Below are 20512 nucleotides of genomic sequence, written 5' to 3' on the forward strand. Positions count from 1 at the left end.
TGAATGCACAATTGAAAATGAATGAATTTAATTAAAATGGCCGGTTTGAATATAAGCTTAAGCTTAAATAGAAGACAAAATAGCTCCGATAAAAAGCACAACTTAATCTTATCCCTCGTTCTGTTTTTCCCCTTCTGCTGTTGTTTTTCACTCTGGTCGGTTGCTATGGCTTCTCCCATACCTCTCAAAACTGAGAGTTTTAGGCCATACACAAAAGTAGAATGCATCGAAAGTGACGAAACTTGGCAGGGATGAAGGTTGATAAATTACCTGTTAATTGTTTTTTTTTTCATCCCATGTGACTACTATTTGGCCGTCATTATATAAATGATGTCCAAATTCGGCATCAGAATAAAAATTCAGGAAAGAAATGGTCAAAACTTTACTAAATTAGTTTTCTCATAGAATTCTATGATTTCTGGTGAAAACCCCTTCTCAATCGGATAAACAGACGTAAAGTTACAGCTAATTAAAGAAATTCAATCCAAATCCAAATGACCATATATGGTCAGAATTAGGGGTATTTTAAGCGCGAGAAAAATGAATGTATTGGCGCAGGAGCAAGGACACAAACTTACATAAAATCAAAATTGTAGTTTTTTATTCTTAGTGTATGTGGTGCTATGACGCGGTTTTTGTCACGAAAAACGTAATTATGACGTCACAATGACGTATTTCGTGAACATATAGGGTCATTTGGCGGTAAATTTGATTTTCTTAATTAGCTGTAACTTCACACCATTTTATCGGTTTGAGGTGGGGTTTTCACTACAAATATTCTTTCTGTATAGCAAATATGTCTATAATGTTTTGAACACTGCTTTTCAAATTTTTAATGTTGTCACAAATAATAGGTGTCACTTATGACGTCATACTTTCAAGAAACGTCAAAAATACCTTTACAATGTTAAACATTTAAAGAAAATTTTTCTCTAATTAAGATGTCCTAATGTCTTGCTTCATTTGGAATATAAACTACTCCTCTGTGAGCCAAAATTGAATTTAATAAGTTGCGGGAGGAAATGCCCTACAACCGACCATCGTGTTTCCGGCTCTCTACAGTTTTCTTCCTCCACAGCAAAACAAACGAAAGTATTTCGAAAAACCTTTTTCGCTGAATGTCTGCGAAGCGGCTCTGCAAGCTGCAAGCGCCTATAAAAGGCTGGAATTTTGGTGCAAAACTTGTACTCACACACCTCCGTGGCTTCTGATTGGACGTATCATTTTTCTCACTCGTGAAAACCATCATTTGCTGGTCTGATTGGCTAGAACTCATTTGCGTATGAAAATTTACGACATAGCTTTTTGGAGAGTATTTCTAAGTGTGTATATAATAATAAACAGTTTTTAATAATCATTATTATCATTGAACTGTACACAGTTTTTATTAATTTTATTTTATTACTGACATATTCTTAGATTTTTAAATTGTAGATTGATATTTTATCAAGATTGTATCTTAGTGTTTTTGTTTTACTTTTATCGTTATTTTTGTTTGTAGCAATACCTGTAAAATAGCGATACTTGCAATACTGTAATGAGCTAAAAAGCGTATTGGACCACATCAATATAGTCCGTGGGCCAGCGAGTAAAACCCTCCCCCCACCCCTAGGGGAATTTTGCAGACATATACCGTTTGAAAGCTTAGGGCAAGGAGATTCCAAGTCAGGTTGTTTGCAGTTGTTAAGTTGCTGTACGTGACTGTACGGTGGCATGTCTTTCTGGAGTGAAATATAGCCACAGAGTACCCACGCCATGGGTTTTAAAGAAAAATTATCAAAAAAATAAAGCAATGAATAAAGCAACGTGAAATTGTGTCTTTTTACTTACCTCTGTCATCTCTACAGAAATTTGCATCAGGGCACCGTAACAGGAACTAAACGAGGATACTGTGCATGTCATAAGTTTTAATAGGACAAAACCAAATACTGTTTTCTGAATACGATAAGTGATTTCATCCTATCTTCTTTTTTTTTTTGCGCTATGTTTTTCGAAATGACATTTTTCCTGTTTTGTATGAGAAGATTACAGTTTTACCCATAATTTGATTTGTTTCCCGCGTGAATCCCAAGTCTGTGTGATAATTCATATGCGAGATATTCGGAAAAATGTTTATAAGGCTTTTAATGGAGACGTTATGTTGGTGTCCCTTTGAGGGGCACAAATATTGCCGCCGGAAACAGAAACATCTGGGTTTTTTGGTTTTCCTACTTAATGTTATGAGTGAATTCATTACTCGAGGAACTCATAAAGATGAAAGTAATATTTATTCTAACACAAGGAATGTTTAGATAGCAAAATCTTAAAAATTCAGTAACGTTTTTAATCTACATAAGAGCTTTCCCGACCGGCCAGCTAAATGCCGCATCCCTCAAAAGCCTGGAAATTCAGGTGTCTTCTATCGCAAAACGAAAAACCCCTTGGAACCTAAAATTTCTGTAAATATAGGGTTTTAGGCGCTGTAAAACCTCATGAAAGTAGAAACTCAGAAAAATCGATAGTTTCTTAGCTTGAATTTTGGCGGACGTCATATGAAAACCCTACACAGCCGTTGAAACTGAAACTTCATGAGATAGTCCCATATCGACCCGACGCCGATAGAAAACTCAAAAAGACAAACAAAGGACAAAAGGTAAGCGATATTCATTGAAAAAAAATGATAGTAACGATTTTAATTTTACCATGAGAATGACATATTTTCCCCTTACATCAGGGCGCTCACTTATAGAGCTTGGGCTACCTGTGTATATGCTACCAAAATTAGACGCGTTGTTAAGATTAACTAACTAGGCTTGAATTTACCATTAAAATACCTTCTGTAAGCTTAGATTGTCTATCTAACAGGTTTTTAACGTAACGGGGGCGTTCTGATTTGTTTCCCTGTTTGCTTTATTCATTGCTTTATTTTTTTGATAATTTTTCTTTAAAACCCATGCCGTGGGTACTCTATGGTATTTCACTCAAGAACGAAATGCTACCGTATAGTCACGTATCACTCGCTGGCCAACGGACTAATAAAAGGTTAGTTACTTACTTACTTTTAAGGTCATGGCTTTCGACGATATGGAAAAACTGGAGTACTAGCAGAAAAAACCTCTCGGAGCAAACTCAACTCAGATTGGGCGTCGAAGCTGGGATTTGAACCCGGGCCAAATTGGTGGTAGGCGAGTGCTCTCATCACTACGCTACCCCTTGCTCCTCAACTGTACTGAAATTAGAGCTCTCTGCACTATCCACGAAACTGAGTTTAGAATAGACCTTATGCATACGATGCATGTTTACGTCAGGCGAGCACATTTCACCTCCAAGACTCGTTTTCAAATTGTAATGTTAATGTTGTAAAGTTCACTAAATGAATTCTCAAGGCAGTTTAGTTAAAAAGAATACCAACGCACAAAGAGTGCACATGCGAAGACGTTTGTGGTCAAGGGACTTTTGTAAAGTTCTTTCACCTTTTCCCTGGCAAAAAAGAATTTGCATTATTACTGTCTTCTCCGTGACAAGCCTAGCTTACTTCCTCTGTGGTTTTAGGAGACCTTTCTGTTGAAGCCCCGAAGTTAAACTGCCCATTCCCACTCCTTTGTGTAAAAGTTATTTGTCCTCGATTTATGGCAGCTACAGCGTGAACTTAGTTTCTTATGGCTCAATGCTTAAACGTATGACCACTGTCAACTATCAGAGATCGCTTTCTCTGAACCGAGTAGGCACTGAATCAAAAGGTAACTATAGCTTTCCTTGGCTCCGGATTCGATAATCTGGCTTAAGAGTGCAAATCAATTAAAGATGTTTAAGCAAGATAAAGATACTGTTCCATTGATGCCTATTTTTAAGAGACCTTTACAAGTTACTGTGGCGTTTTCCGCGGAAATATGTCCTTAGTTACTGACTTTAGCACTGATAGGAAAATCTGGCAAAAAAATGCGAATGAACTTAATTTGAGTTGTCACACCATGTCTCGAGCACACCGCCGCGAACCATCAACGACCTGTGCAGAGAATCTGAGTAAGAGAGTAGAAATTAATTCAACTCCACGCATTTTAGGCATCGTAATGATGAACAGTAAGGACTTTTAGATTTTTTAGACTTTTAGATATTTCGAGCAACATCAATTTGCCGTCTGTCTTCTTTGAATATCTACAAAAGTTAAAACTACCTAGCGCACAATAACGAACAACGACCAATTAGCTGTGTCTTCATTCAATGACATAGAAGTATTATGATTTGGTGGGAAGGAAAGGGATTAAGCCATCTTTTGCACATTTTTAATTCTATTGGTACTTCCCCTACAAGCTATACCCCCCAAGGCGTCACGCGGAAGATTTTGCAGATTTCAGGCAGTCATTAAGCTGTGCTTGTAAAGAACTTCGTTTAATATGGACATCGACCATCAAATACTGCACATGTAACAAGCTATTAGCCATACGATACAATCAGAATTGTCAACAGGGATAAATCTTTGCCTTTTTTACTGAAACTCATTGGGTTTTTACATTAAGTCAGAACGTCAGCTTCTTCCTAGAGGCGTGCTACAAAGGAAACAGGAAACCTATGTACTCGGGCAAGCGCATTCCATTGGAAATGTTGATTAAATCTTCCAACGACTGGGCGAGGAAGAACTTGAGAAAAGTTTTAGGCTTCAAAAGTTTAGAGCAAGTTTGAGAATCTCTAACTTACCTCAACCAACAAAGACTATCACCCTACGACCCTATACCTCTGAGCTCTCGCAGACATCACACGCGAACTTCGCTAGTGGTCGCGAGCTGGCTGCATTTACAGGCTAAGGCTTTATATCCTGGATTTCTGGTATAATCTGAGAAAATAGGAGAAAGCTTTAAAGCACACGTATTTTCTCACCGAACCATGCATCGGTTAATTACCTGAAAGTGTTTGAACAGTGAGCTATCGGAGGGAGAGGGATAGTGATTCAAATCTTTGAGGACAAAAGGGTGAACAAGAAGTCTTATTGAAAAAATTTATTAGGGCATATTTTTTACTTCAAGTATACATTATTTTGCGATAATAATTCAATGTCCTTTTTTCGGCTGAACGTGCTTTTACAATTTTGTACCCAAAGTTTAATTTTAAGATATGATCAATGTGTGTACACTACATACATGTACCATTAACTAATTTTACCTCTCGTCGTATTCTCCGCAACGAATGTCGCTTCAACAGTGATCGTCCATTTACACTGCATTTACACGATAAACATTTCTTAGAAATCGGTGTAGGGATCTCTAGGTATTTTGATATAAATTACAGACAGCCATACTGAATGAACACAAGTTTCAAGTCATAATTATCAATCTTCGGAAATGCCATGAGGTTTACGTGTTTATATAATGGATGACTTTAATGTAGTTTTAAGCGAAAGGATATCGTGACGAACTGCAAGGTAAACATTTGAGTTCTAAAGCCAAATGGTCTCGGCTATAAAAAGTTACGCAGAACATTAACTATTTCCGTTTATAACCTCGTACTATGAACTTCGATTGAGTGCGAATGAACTTGTTTGTCATCCAAAATTTGTTGTTATATTCCATCATGGCTGTTTATATGTTTACACGCAGTTAATTCTTAAAGAATCTGATTAGCTTCTTGGCATTTTCCTGTTTAATTAGTAGTGGCTTCAATGAATGCGTCGATTTTTCAAAGTAATAAACTAAGGTAACATTATAGCGTTCGTTGACAGGGTAAAATTAACCCTTTAACACTGCAATTCTCCACACTGTAATCCCGAGTTCTCGAACCCTCGTTTCTCGAAACTCCCGATCATTCGAACCGGGCAATAACTGAACTTCCCTTTCCTTGTCAAACACACATTAATCCGATTTTTCAAACCTCATGATAGTTTGCACTACTGTATATTGATTCAGTTTCTTTTCCTCCCGAAAGTTCGAATGATCGGGATTCCAATGTACAAGAACCCTCAGCTTAAGTCATTGACCACGTACTGCTGTGTAAATTCGTCATATTACGGTGTTGGGGCCCAGTCGTGTTTTTTCACATGGTTCACCCACACACTTCAGTTGACTTGACTTTTTGTTGTTCTAACGTTGACTGGCGCAGAGTAGGAAGTGACCACATTATTGATTAACCATATGATAACCAAACTGAGTTGCGAATGGTTGCATGGACATGTTTCCATAGACAACTTGAAGATTCGACGAAGGGCAAAATCTACGTAAGTTATAGTTTTGTATAGGTAGTTGATGTAAGGGCACTGCCAATTCTCGGCCAGCCCCATAATAAGGAAAACCTGCCTGCATGTGACCAAATATAGAGTTTCTTTCCTCCCAACGTAAGCTGGCCTCAAAGTCGGGCGCCATCTGTTTTTTCCACTTTGTTCTCCGATTCTGGAACCACGTTTTAATTTGAGTGTCTGTAAGATTAAGGTTTTTAGCCAAGTTGTTTCGCTCGTTGATGGTTAAATATTTCTTGTCGTGGAACATTTGTTCCAAGGATTTTAACTGGCTGCTAGTAAAAGCAGTTCTTCGCCTTCGTACTTTGTTGAAATGAAGATCATCGCGGCCTGGGGAGCCGCTAATTTCTTCCTCCCTTTCATTTTGCCCCTCAACAAATTCATCTCCCGCTACATGACACAACAACAAGAAAATAAAAATTCAAATTAGAACCGCATTACATAGTCGTAAGCAATATCCCCGGCCATCGCCAGTGGTGTAGTTACAGATTCTATACTAGGAGAAAGCTACATTTAGCCAGAAGAGGATAGCTTGAAAGACACAAACCTGCTCTGAAAGCGTCCGCGACCAGTTTATTTGGCTCACTGTCCCGCTCAGGATCTGTTGTTTTATCTAGTCTTGGGAGCGACTGCCCCAATATCGCGTTTATTGTAAACGATGCCATGTATCTGTGATTTGGACAACAATCGAACGAGTTTATATTAACGCCCACACGGCAATTCAAGCTTCAATAACGATTCCAAGCTGCTAAATATTATTACACCACATCCGGACTTGATTAATCTGTTTGACAGCCAATTAAGATAATAAATGGTGATCGTCCACTCTTTACAAAGGGGCGGTAAACGTTTGAAACAGTATAAGGGAAAGTAAAGGGTTTTGTCAGTTTTGACAAAATGCTAATTAGATCATTAAATTTTTGGCTGGCTTTTATAGTATAAGCACGACTCTATAATGGTAAGCAGATCACCGATAAGTATAATAAATTTCCGTTGGTAAAAGATTCTTCGCCAAAAAAATGATTCGACATCAGTCTTAGGAATCTTATCATGTAAAGAAGAGAAGGGGGAATTGGACATTTCTCCTGAAATTGTTGGTTTCTTTTCACTTGCGTGGAACTCTGCTAGTCTCTCAAGAACACGACGAAGACATTTGAAAATATATAAATCAGCCGTCGAAAAATACGTGCATGATTCATTACATACCACGACGGTTTAGGCAAGACCAGACAATTTCACAACAGCTTTGTTCCATGTTATTCTTTCATTTTCAGACGAAAACAAGTTAAACAGAAAACATGATTCATGTAAAATGTATCGTTGTTTCAGATCAGAAGATTATAAGCCAAGTACGCTACGCTGCTTTATTTTTCTCCGCCTAACACGTGTCGTCTGAGTTCTTGTGAACTTATAAGGGCTTTTGTTGAAATGCACGGAAATGTCTTGAACAGAAACCCTGATTCTTGCTTTATATGCCTGGAGCTCGGTTTTTTAATTCTTAAAAAAAATTCTAGTTGTGCTTTTACAGCCAGGTTTCAATATATGTCACATGAGTGAGTGTGACAAACAAATTCCCTCTTTTTCTGGCTATCGTCTGCCCTGTTCTGACAGGGCTGTTGAAATATTAAGAGCTTATTAAGATAACAGTTCCCCTGCAAAGGGTTAATTTGAAAAATACTTTGTGGAAATATAACAGCGAAATAAGACACGCTGATAATACCACACTCAGTCAGTTCTACCCCATGCTGATGGAATGAGTTTACTTCGAAGCCCGTTTCAAGTGTTAAGTAAGCAATATAAAACTAAGAGAAGTTAAGGCTAAGGATGAAAAGTGCTATTGACAACATAAAAGGAATGAATGTAACCATCTTTGAAGAGAAACATTAAGGAATTTATATTTAAACCTTGCTAATTCGATCACTCATATCGCTGGGAATCCAATTTCTTCATATTAAACTTTCTTTTTTGGTCCCAGCAAGAATTGCCGTACGTGGCGTGTTGTCCGCCTTGGCTCGGTATGGCATCCTTAACCCTTTTAAATAATTCATTAGATTATCCGCATTTCCTGGCCGAGGTTCTAATAATACTTATTCATATGTTTGTTTTCTATTCGTTTTACTTCAGCTGTTTTCTTGAAACAGTCGTTATTAAACCGTTTGAAAACCTAAAGGAAAGCCAAGTTGTTAACTCTGTAGACCTCATTCTTGGAATGAGGCGCTAGCTGTGATTGCGCACGGTTGTTGAATACTTTCACCTCGCGTATTTGTTTACAGGTCTTTGTTCGCCGAGCGATCAAGTGGTTTATTGAGAGGTTTAATAACGCATTTAGCGGTGGAAAACGATAGCTATTAGTCTGGTAATCATCAGCTGATGGATTAAGGACAAGAGTATTTTTTAAGGAATGTATATCTCCTGGAAATGGCGGACTCTCATTGGGTGATCACCTGGAGGAGAAGCCGGGGAGAGGGGGCTCCTATTCGTGACATCGTATTTTCGGGGACAAAATTCAGTCAATAATCGGGATATTATAGTCGGATGATTTTTCTATTTTGGTCCATACTGTAGTGATTATGTTTCCAATACCTTGGCTATTTGGTGAAATACTCAGATGATGCGTGCTCTTCTTCAGGAAGACAAAACATGCTAGGAACAAAATAAAAACTTGTTCGCTATAACGAGATTTCGTTATATCGAGGTTCTTTTTCAGATATTTTACTATTATTGGGTAAAGAAAATCGTTCGCAATATATAGAGGTTCGTTTTATCGAGGTTCCACTGAAGTCTTCGAGCAGTCTCTTATTCATCTCTTTTGAGTCACAGACACTCTCATATAGCCTGCGTCGTAATTAAACCCCGATTAATAACTTAACCTAGGTTTAGTTTTGTCTGTGTCGCAGGCTACTATCAGATCGACAGCAATGATTTGACAAAATTTTAGTTTTTCGCTCGCTGCGCGTGGCTCTGAGGAAAGGAGGGCGACCTCTTGCTGTCTAGAAACATACAATCGATTGTACGAAAACTGCAATTTAAGTCGAAGTCAAACCCGCGTGCTGTAGGCATTAGACACCTCCCGGTGGGTCGTTACTCCTCATAGAATGTGCGGAGAAGCACGGCACATGGATGAACTGCGGATAACCAAGGAGTTTTTTGCTGACATATAACTTTACCACTAAAGGTTTTGTTTTAATGACGGCAAGCTACCTTCTGGGTCCAGTTGTTGTCCGTACTTGACTGGAATTAAGTCGTGGTCTGCGGAGAACAGATGCGTCATCCCAGTTATCCTTATCAACCCGGAAGGAGTTTGTTTTAACCGGTATTTAAGTTCGTTGTTACTAGACTGAACAGAGAGATCGATATATTGACAAGATAAGTATAAAGTATTATGAAGGTTATTTAAATCAATATATTGCAAGGAGGGAGGAACAACATGCTAGGACTCAAATTTTCCTCATTCAGTGTCGGGATTTCTTCTCCTTCTTCATTCCGGGAATTAAAAGCAAGTCTCTACAAACGTTGTGATCATTTGTAATGTTAATTAAGTTAAATCATGATCAGATTGAAATGATCTTGTCGCCAGCGTCGACATCGAGTACTCGCAACGCATCCTCTTATAGAGGGTATAGGAGGATGACAGTATTCCCACAACGTTAGCTATTAATAGAGTTTTATTGATTTCAAAAGAATTAACTAATTTTTATCGACGTGCTAGACTATGCATTGCCTACCTCTTTGGTTAAAAGAAACTATAAATCCATTACTTTGCTACCTACAGTGACGAACTAAAGCAGAAGGATTGAAACAGACTTAATATGTTGATGCTGTAGCTATGCTGTTCAGTTTCGTCTTAATGAGGGTGCCATTGTAAAAATTCCAGAGAAAAACCCGTCCTCGCTACCCTGTGAGCAGAGTTTTCTCTCTTGCATTGCTTTTAGTATTTGCGTGGCTTATCTGTCGCGTTGTTACGAGAAACCTCTGCTCCTAGGGTACGTCTTCACTAAAGAAAAAGAAAATAGAACAAACTGAGATCGCGCTGAAATCCTATTACTATCAAAGTCGTGACAACTCAATTGCATTGAATCCATATTTTGCGGGCAGGAGAGAAACTGAAGCCGGGTACGGTTTTGATTTAGTAGATTTCTCGTCGCGACTGCTTTGACCTACTGTTTTCTTTATGTAATACTGAATGAGTCCGGAAGTTGCTCAAATCGTTGGGCAGTTTATCACTTTGCAAAACAGAACTAAAATGTCATTGATTAGCTAGAACATTTTGTTATAAAGAAAGTCTAAAAAAAAAAAAAAGGTTCACTAGCCTCCATGTCAAGCGTGGTTTCGCTACAGAGATACATGGCTGTGTTACTTGTATATATATTTCGCAAGTGTCCATGATGAAGGTTCTGATGACTGTACTATACGTATAGTACGGTAAACACCCTCATATAAGAACAAATGGTTTAAAAACATCAGGCTGAAATTTGGCCCGTAAAGCACCATATATATAAGAACTAGTTCAGCCTGATAGATAAAACATATTCTTATGTAATAAGGGAGAGGGTGTCAGAATAAGAAAGAGAAATATTTGAAAAATGTTGAAACTAATGTTGCAATTCTACTCGTTGTAAATGTCAACTACAGTAGTTTACTACTGTGACTGTTTTTTATTTTACTTATTGATTTACTGATTTATTTACTTACTCATTTATTTAAAATGAAATATACTAACTAAACCTCTGGTAACATATTAAGTGTAGTATTTCTGAAACAAAGTTTAAGAACATATTAAGAACATCTTCAGGCTGATTTTTCACTAAGCAACCGAGTAATAAGAACTTGATCAGCCTGAACCCCAAATCACGTGTTCTTTTATGCGGGTGTTTACTGCAGCTGTACAACAATACTTATCATTGTGTAACGGAAAATAAAGGTAAAGACGACAAACTAGCTATAAAAGGGCGTAGTGTTGTTTCATTCACCGGCAAACTGCAGATAAAAATTCGTCAGTGATGTTGCACTTCACTGACTTAATATGCGTTTTCCGATGCGTTTTCCTCTTTGTTTAACGGTTTTGACACATGAATATCCACCAAAAAACAACAACAAAAGATAGTTTCTGATAAACCAGCAATTGTTCTTTCAAGCCTTCATAGAAGGACAACCAGGGCAATCAATTGTTCGTGTACATCACCGTGTACCCACTCACGGTTTCAGATGACAACTCAGTAGCTGCATGAGCTGCATAAAATACGTTTCTTACTGGAATCAAACCCTTCAACAATCACAAAAACTCAGTTTTTATTGTACAATCAAAGACGACTATATCTCCTCGCCGTACCTAGTTTTAACAAGAAAAAAACATTCGAGAAAAGCATTAGTTAGATTTAGAATAAGTACTCATCAACTTAGAATTGAAACAGGTAGATACGAAAAAATCCCTCGCAATGAAAGGATATGTTACTTTTGTACAAGTAACAAAATTGAAGATAAAAATCATTTCTTACTAGATTGTAAGGCTTATTCTCAGATCAGAGACATATTTTTCTCCAAGCTAGAAAATAAAATACCTGACTTCAAATCGCTTTCACACGATACTTTAATATCTCTTCTTATGAATTCTTCTGATTATTTAATTAACTGTCAATAGAGTACTAAAGTGATGACGTCATAAAAATGACATTTCTGAAATTATGGGATTTGTCAGGATATTCTGAAAGAACAATGTCCAAGAGGCCTACTTGCCAAAAATGAGCATTTTGCGGCAAATTGTCTCTGAGATCGTAGCCCAGTTATACTCAGAAAACTCCATACAAACCCTTCTAATTTTTTTTGGGGTCGACCCAAAAAAAATTTAGAAGGGTTTGTATGGAGTTTCGTAAGCATAACTGGGCTACGATCTCAGAGACAATTTGCCCCCAAATGCTCATTTTTGGCAAGTAGGCCTTGTGGACATTGTTCTTTCAGAATATCGTGACAAATCCCATAATTTCAGAAATTTCATTTTTATGACGTCACACTTTAGTACTCTATTAGTTTCATTTATCTCGCAATGCTTTGAATTAAGAACCAAATTAGTATCAATGAATGAATGAATGAGAACTGTAACGATTTGTAATGTTTTGCACGTACTAATTAGTTGAATTAGTACTTAAATTTAGACTAATAGCTTTTGCAATACTGTAATTCCTTTATGGTCATGCAATTAAAGCATTTGGTGTTGTTGCATGATGGAGGTTTAAACTAATAAAGAAGTCGTAAATACTGAAATTTCAACGACTCTAATTATGGGTGGCTCCTTTTCTGAGAGACAGCGTTTATTTCATTTGGCGATTTAGAGGATGAACGCTGGAGGTACTGACGCTATTGCGAAGAGTAAGGAAAATCTGATTATTTGATGAGATTTTATATCACGTTTATTCATAGTCCCGACTTAGTCGACTTAAACCATATACAACTACCGTGATGGCAAACCATTGACTCCTTTACTCTGGCAACGCCAAGTAGTTTTGGAACATAGCTAGCTTAAAATCAGATCTCAAGTACTAACTTCTCGGTATCGAAGATCATTTCCCGAAAGTTTTCTGATGCCACCGTACTGCACCGTTTAAATAAAAGAGATAAGTTACTTTGTATTTTAGTTTTTGTTACCATTTCAAGGTGAGATAAACTAAGGTTAGGAGACTCGGTGGCGTAAAAAGATTGTAAAGACAACACCGCATAAGTTTCAATATATATCAGTATCATTACAGCAGCGCGGTTGACGTGAATTCTGTTCAAAGCTGCGGAAGTATAACATACCGGCCTCTCTCACGTCCCATTCGCTTCTCTAAGGGCGTTCCTCACGCAACCTAGCAGAGAAGGAGGATGTGGCGATTAATTCAACAAAGAATGTTAGACTTTTGATAACTAAAGATAGTTTATGACGTCCACCTCTCTGTTGGACACGATCAGATCATGATCATACCTTTTCATGTAATGAGCAAGCTGCCAAGATTATGAAGGGAATTCTATGCTCCCTCGCACAGTTATCAAATGAAATTATGTCTTTTTGTATTTGTGTATTGTTATCTCGTTTGTAATCTTTACATTTTTTGTGGTCCTGTCTTCAAATACTTGCCGTGATGTCCTTAGCTTTAAGCTCTTTTCCATCGTTATTGAAACTGCACCGCAGTGGCCGGGGTCACGCCTAGTGGAACCTGCTTGTGTGTTGGAAGACAACTTAATGCGCGTAAACTGTGTTACTTGTTATATTCGGGATTGACCACAAACATGTGAAACCTCTCCCCGTGGTAATCTCTTCCCGTGGTATCTGCAAAGCCTTGGTGGTCTATTAGGTACCGGCATCTGAGCCAAAATGTCCTCTTACATTCGGACATAAAATTAAGTCCATTGTTATAGATGGCCTGGTGAAGCTAAAATGAAAGACGACTTCATCCCGGAATCCAACATTTATACCCAAAGAAAAGCTAAGCTAGTTTACCCCTCGGCCGGCTGCCCTTCCGAAGACTTCCGAACGTTGCCGAAAATGTCCGAAGATGTGCCAAAGATTGAGCACTTCCGAAGCTAATTAAAAGACGACAGTTCTAGCGTACTTTGATTTTGTTAGAACACAAAAAAGGACACAAAGTCGTCATTTAACGCCTTTTTGGATTGAATTTTCATTATTTATCAGGCGTTAAAGAACAGTTTGGCCGGATTTGTGAGTCAGGCGTGCGAAATTGTCCTTAATGCGTGAGATTGATGTCTTTAGTCCAAAGGCGTGAGACTCACGCATAATGCGTGAGAGCTGGCAGGTATACGTTTGGTACCATTACTAACTGCCTCGTGGAAAGTCGCAGAAAAGAGTCAGAAAACGACTTGGCGTCAGAAGAACGGCAAGGACAACCTGTGAGTATTGGACTCGTTTAAGGTCACTGTCCGCATTCTATAGAATGTACCCCCGTTAAGGCAAGGTAAGGTCGATAGTTTTTGTCGAAATTAGTTTGACCCAGGAACTAATTAAAGTGTCTTTTTCATTATTCGCTTTATTTTGGTATGGAATCCAAAGATTGAACTATGTAGTAGGAGGTCAATCAAAGGCCTCACGTAGTCTTGTATACCTGACTCATCTCATGTCATGTTTAGTATGAGAACTCAATTAGATTATGTGATAGCCAATTAAGATAAAGCTGCTACAGACTGACATTTTGACAACAAATATGAAAGGAGCTAACTTCATCAAAATTGGATCATGGAGATGATGAAGTTCAAAAAGTGGTTATTTACGTATCCGGAAGTGTATGTTTTTTTTTTTTTTTAAAGCCTTTCATCTATTAGCTTTCTGTAATATACTCAATTAGAAAGTGAACGTGTTTTAGTTAATGTCTTGGCTTCTCATTTTTTTAACGAAGTAAATGCAACGAACTTGAGTTAATATAATTCGTGAACTGGTGGTCACTGATCCATTTATAAGAAGTCTTAAGGATTCCAGCTTCCGTTATTGGCAACATTTGCATGATATATTAAGATTATTGTTTGACCCAGTCGTGAAAAAGCCCAACAGAGTAAACACCGTGGTCAATGGAGAGGCGGCGATTATTTTGATAACGCAACCGGAACACGTACGACTGAGCAGGATGATAATCTCAATGGGCTGTTACTTGCAATCATCTAATGATTATTGTCGTTTTTCTGACAGTTGTGCTCATCATCTTTTTCAACAGGACAGCAAGAAATGCCCACACAACAACAGACCTTACAAAATAGCGAGACTGGGGGTGGAAAGGGGGGGGGGGGGGGGGGAAGGAGCTGGATTAAAAACTAAATATAAAGGGACGCGCAGACTTAAAATAAATAAACACTCAGTCACTCCTTTGATCACATTTGAAAACGCTTTCAAGGGAATATGAGCTACTTCCAGCTAATCTCCTTAAAAGGATTCTTGCAAACAAAGAGGTGATTTGTTGGCAAAGTACAGAGAGGTAATAGTGCATTTACAAGAATCGATTGTCGTCATATGAGTTAGATATCTTTTATGGATGTCAATGGACAGACCAGAGAACAGAAAAAGATATTTGCCTGTTCGTGTATTTGAGGGCTATAATGTCCTTGCGGTAGTTTACAAGCCCTCTTGTTCGTCACCACTCTCCCTCCTCTGAACAGTATATAAAGCAGACTTTGAATTTTCCAAGTCTAAAACTGTTATCAATTTTGTTTCTTCCATGTTTAAGGACAAGACTGGATTAACACATGTCGTCTTGTTCAGTTATATACACCTTTTTATTCTTTTTTTTAATTTATCCGATTCATGTACCTAAATCATGCAATTTGGCGTGTGAATTGGCGGCTAAAACGTCTAAAACGGATCAGGTGCTTTCGATCCGGGGTTCAATAACTGCAAACCACTATTACAATCAAACGAGCCGACCTGCTATAAAGGATCATAAAGCTTACACCAAAATCGAATTTCTTGCAAAGAATTAATCTCTTTTAAAGGGGAACAAAGCGCCAAGCATTCCTTGAAGTTGTCAAGTTGTTTATTCGGTCGCTAATACCTTGTAGTGTAAATAAACTACTTTTTATATCATCTTTATGTTTTCCGTCTTTGCCTTAAGCGCAGCAAGCTTACGGAAGGGTAAGTTATTTTTACATTATTTTGTCGATGCACGTTGGTTGAGGTCGTAAGGTTAGGGCAAAACCACCTGTTTGACGATGCCGACACATTTTGATAATTATGGTGCGTCATTGGATGAGGACGCGCATGACATGATATGATGAGTTAGAATAGAGGACGGCCATTTAGACCCAAAGGATGACACCGGCCCTCCGAAAGTCCAGCTCACTGATTAATTATTCATTCAGAATATTCTCTAGCTCATAACATCCTTACCTCTACATCGAATTTTTTTCAAAACGTTTGCCAGTTCCTCAGCGCAGTGTTATGGATTTTAGTACGTGAACGCCGGGAGCGTTTTTTTTTTCTTGCAGTTATTCGTCAAAAGGGCTGTTGACATCATTCGAATGTTTGCTATTTCTGCTATATCTTTGAGCCAGTATAAACCGGATTCAGGTATTTCGTCTTCTCACAACGTGTGAAATCTCCGCCACTGTTCCCGTGCTGGCCGCTGTCTTTGCGTGACGAGCTTCGTCTATCTGTTATTTGACGATTGACGTCAATCGTCAGCCTTATCGTATTATGATCAGTACCCACTTAATCAGTACCAGGTGATTCTGAAGAAACAGAAGGGGTATCTAAGTCAATCAGAAATGGAGAAATATTCTGATTGAATAGGTTGGAGTTGCAGTGGGGTTGGGTTCGGATTCTGTTATGCCACGCCGATTGAGAGTGGCACATTCCAGTGTTACGAGAGAGTTCTGCGCGGGATTATGCAACATCCTGGCATAAGTGATGATTATCTGAGCGGACTGTAAATAAGAATAGTCACTGACTGGAAGTTATAAAAACATCCGTTAAATGTTTACTCTTGACGCCATGCTTAATGATCATTGCCGTCATATCATAAAATAGGCCCTTTTGGCACTAATCCGGATTAGTTAGACTTTCGTCTTTACTAAATTATTATTTTGGGGAAGGAAATCTGAATTTTTGGAAGACATTCTCAAGGGTTAGTAAATTTGAAAACGCTGACTTGTGACTCTTTTAATCACGTGGACGGCGGAAAGCAAAAGGTATTTTGAGATTTTTGACTGAAAATGCTGATATCATGTAACGGCCATATTACCTTTGACCTCAAATATAATGTGCGCTTGCTTTCAGGAGAAGCCCTAAGTCTTAGACAATTTTGAGATCCGGGTGGTATTGCAGATAGTATTTCCAGATATCTCGTACGTTTTGTTAACACAAAGTCTTAATAAGACAGTTTTAATACTTAATTAAAAAAGTTCAGTGAAAGATTGGCCTGTTCATAGTAAACCTTATACAATGGATGAGCGGCCTATATTTTCACAAAACTAACCCTTGCGGAATTGGGCCAATATCAGTGGCCAATATGGCTTCCTGCATGAGTCTTTCAAGTGACGCCTACATAGTCTGCGAGCATCTCACCGCCCACCATTTTCCCCGAGAGCGTGCCCCAAGGCTACTGCGGATGATACCGAGCGGCTAATACATCATATGTGACAGAAATATGAGAGCCCTTAGGCGTACAGTTACCCAGCAATCGAGGAACTGGACCATTATGAAGCACTTGGGTTTTCAGGTAGATTTTTATATATTGAACAATGAATGAATGAGGCTGAATATCTTATGAAAAATTATGAAGAACAAGCCGAGGGTGTTATCCGTCGAGGCCGTAGGCGAATTCAATAATTGTTTTATTATTCATTGAAAAATAATTTCAAGTTTAAAAACATATAGAGCTAAAACAAGGTTACCTGCATCGATGTTAAGTTTATCTTCGATAGTTTACGTTTAGGTTTGTCCAGCTCCGCAAATATTCTCTAAATAGCAGATGTCGCCCTCCGAGTTGTCTTCTTGCTGTTTTTGCTATGTTTTTAGCCATTATTTCGCCTAGTTCCAGCTGTAGTTCTTACTCTTGAAACGAGTGAAGTGTCCGCCATTTTAGTTTTTACAACGAAAACAACTCAATCTCGCCCCCAGGTCTTCTCGGTTAACGATGCATTAACCTGTAGAAGGCTGCATTTTTGACGTCACTTCCTCGTTAAACACAAAATTCTTCCAAATTTGGTCATCAGTAACTGGTTACGGTGAATTATGCGTGTGCTTTTAGCCAATCAGAATTAGGGAAATATTTTGAATGAACAATAAATATCAGGAGCCCATTTGTAATTAGTAGCTTCCTAAGCTAAGCAGGCGTTTTTAGTGGATTTCCTCCCTCCCCCTAAAAATACGGCCTGCAAGAGAGGCTCTTTGTTTGAGTACCTCGGTATCGTTTTCCGAACATTGCCTAGTCCCTGTAAGGCGTTTTCCCAGTCCCTCTTGGTCAATTCGTTTCGTTGACGTATCCGAGGCGAACGGACAGGAAACGCCCCCCCCCCCCCCCCCCCCACATTTTCGCATGGACTACGTGACCCGAAACGCCTTGATCGCGAGGAAAAATGAGGCCTAGGGACAAGGTAATTCCGAACAATCACTTCAAACGCATCGGAAACTTTTTCAAGGCAGGGACCCTTTTCCCGAAAGAACCGGTAATTTTTGGGGCCCGAATTCAAGTTTTCAAATCAAAGTCTAAGGCTAAAAAGAGCGGTTCCTAGCTAACTCCCTAACCAGACCATATTTTGTTTTGGTAGATTGGATTTATCATGTTAACGGATCGATTTGTTGCCTGCGATTTGTGTTTCTAAATGAAAACAACAATACCTTTCGGGCACGTTAATTGGGCTGATTTAGCAACAGAACGGGAACGTCAGCAGACAACGGCGCGCGCAAATCAAACAACTAGCTTGACCATTGGCAGAGCGGCAAATTAGGCACCGGAAGTCGTGTTTAGTCCTTTCCGCGCGTTTTCCCGTCGCCAACTAACGTTCCCGTCCTGTTGCTAATGAGCCTTGGCTAATAGTGATGTCGGGACTTTCGATAAACGGTCCCCCGTGGTCGAGAAAAAAGGTTCTCTTTTTGCCCCATTTAAGGGAGTCCGGATTCCGGTATCCTTGAAACGATTTTCCTCGTGGGATATAGATCTGGAATCCTGGGCTTTGGAATCCAAAGTACAGTTCAAGGAATCCCAGACTGGAATCCAGAATCCAAGTTCCACTGACAAAGACTGGAGTCTAGTACCTGGAATCCGGAATCCACATGGTGTAGAATCCAGAATCCAAGACTGTTAAGTCTTGGATTCTCTTACATTACAGGGGCGAGTCTTTTCTGGCCCTTCTCTCGATCATTTCGTTAAAATTTAAAAATTGACACCCGAAAACCGAAACTCAATCCCTGAAACAGTTAACACAAGAAACTCAAGACTCTCTTGACGTGATTCTCTTGAAATCAACAGAGAAACCGTCTTCGTTTTGATAAAAATCCCTTTCAAGAACAGGGAAAGAAAGACACAGATTCACAGGTAAAGGATTTCGGTTTCATTTTATTGAAATATATAAGATAAACCGCACAAGCTCGTGCAATATATAAGGCGTAAATGTGGTGATCATGAGTCTGAAACTTTAGAACCATCAGCTGTCGAATCAGGTTAGGACGTAATTTCTGTAAAGAACTTCCTCAATGCAAAGAACAAGCCCTGTTGTTGCTCGCATGTGACGTCGGGCATCTCGAGGCATCGGCGACTTATTAGTAGTTTGTGATTTATGATTTCTCTTCACAAGTCTGTTTTTAGAACCATTTCCTTGTATTATAGCTCTGTTAATTGAGTTCGCTTTGGTTGATGACTAGCAGGTGACTGTACTCTGGTCTAAACGAGTACCCCTTAGCCTAAATGCCCTGAGGGCCTATATATAAGATGGCTAACGTCACGATTTTTCCAACAATTAACTTCTTTTGTCTTTTATACTATATCATGTTTTATTTTAAGACCACCATAAAAATGGGCAAAGTGGCAAATGTTGGTTTTAGAACAACTGACGGACAAGTTTGCTCAGTTCACTTTTTCAAACAAGCCTCTACTGTTAATCTTACTGGCGATTGTGGTAACAAATGTCTCTTTTCTCAAGGAGATTCGGAAATTTAGAATTTATTTACTTAACCATTTTACCGCAACAGCGCGTGGCGTCAATTACTTTAGGTCTGCCATGGGCCCTTCCCCCATGAGAGATAGACCACCTCACCGAGGACTACGTCGGCTACTCTTTACGAACGGTGGATAGGTTCTGTAACGTCCCACATAATTTGTATTTGCAAGGGTTGTGAGACAGGACCTTATCCGAGAATTGGACTAGAACTGTGTCTAACCATTTGCAGATGTCTTTACAAAGGCATCACTTTCTCCTCCGGTTATTTAGATATAAGACTTTGGTTGCTGGTCTATCCGGGATTTGAACCAGTGGCCTCCCGCCCGGCCCGCTCGGTAAACCGGCGTTTATCCAATTGAGCTAACAGGGCCGTAACACTGAACAAAATTTATAATTACAATCAGAATCCTTTTCATAATAAACCTGTGGTCTTCTAAGTGCCCGTTTTCCTTGTATCGCTACTATTGTAGTATTTGGTGAGTATTTAACAAAGGGAGGAGGGTGGGGTGGGGACGCTTATTCGAGAGGGACGCTTGTTTTATATTATGGCTTAGGCAAGGGTGGGCGCTTATTCGAAGAAGACGGCCGTATTAGAACGCGAGCGCTTATTCGAGGAAATACATTACAACAATTTGAACAGACTCCTGGAAGTATTATACCCGAAACTATTGCCGATGAACA

The 20512-nt window shown here is 38.9% G+C and overlaps 1 protein-coding gene across 1 annotated transcript; it reads right to left on the reverse strand.

The window, feature by feature from the left end:
* Nucleotides 1–4966: 4966 nt before the first annotated feature.
* Nucleotides 4967–6874, reverse strand: LOC140938189 (homeobox protein ceh-30-like). The gene is made up of 2 exons (XM_073387708.1): nt 6700–6874; nt 4967–6617 (listed from the first exon to the last, which is right to left on the reverse strand). The coding sequence occupies exons 1-2, from the start codon at nt 6865–6867 to the stop codon at nt 6087–6089; spliced, it is 699 nt and encodes a 232-aa protein (XP_073243809.1). The 5' UTR covers nt 6868–6874; the 3' UTR covers nt 4967–6086.
* Nucleotides 6875–20512: the final 13638 nt, after the last annotated feature.

Source organism: Porites lutea, chromosome 5, assembly GCF_958299795.1.
Source record: "Porites lutea chromosome 5, jaPorLute2.1, whole genome shotgun sequence".
In the NCBI taxonomy this organism is placed as follows: domain Eukaryota; kingdom Metazoa; phylum Cnidaria; class Anthozoa; order Scleractinia; family Poritidae; genus Porites; species Porites lutea.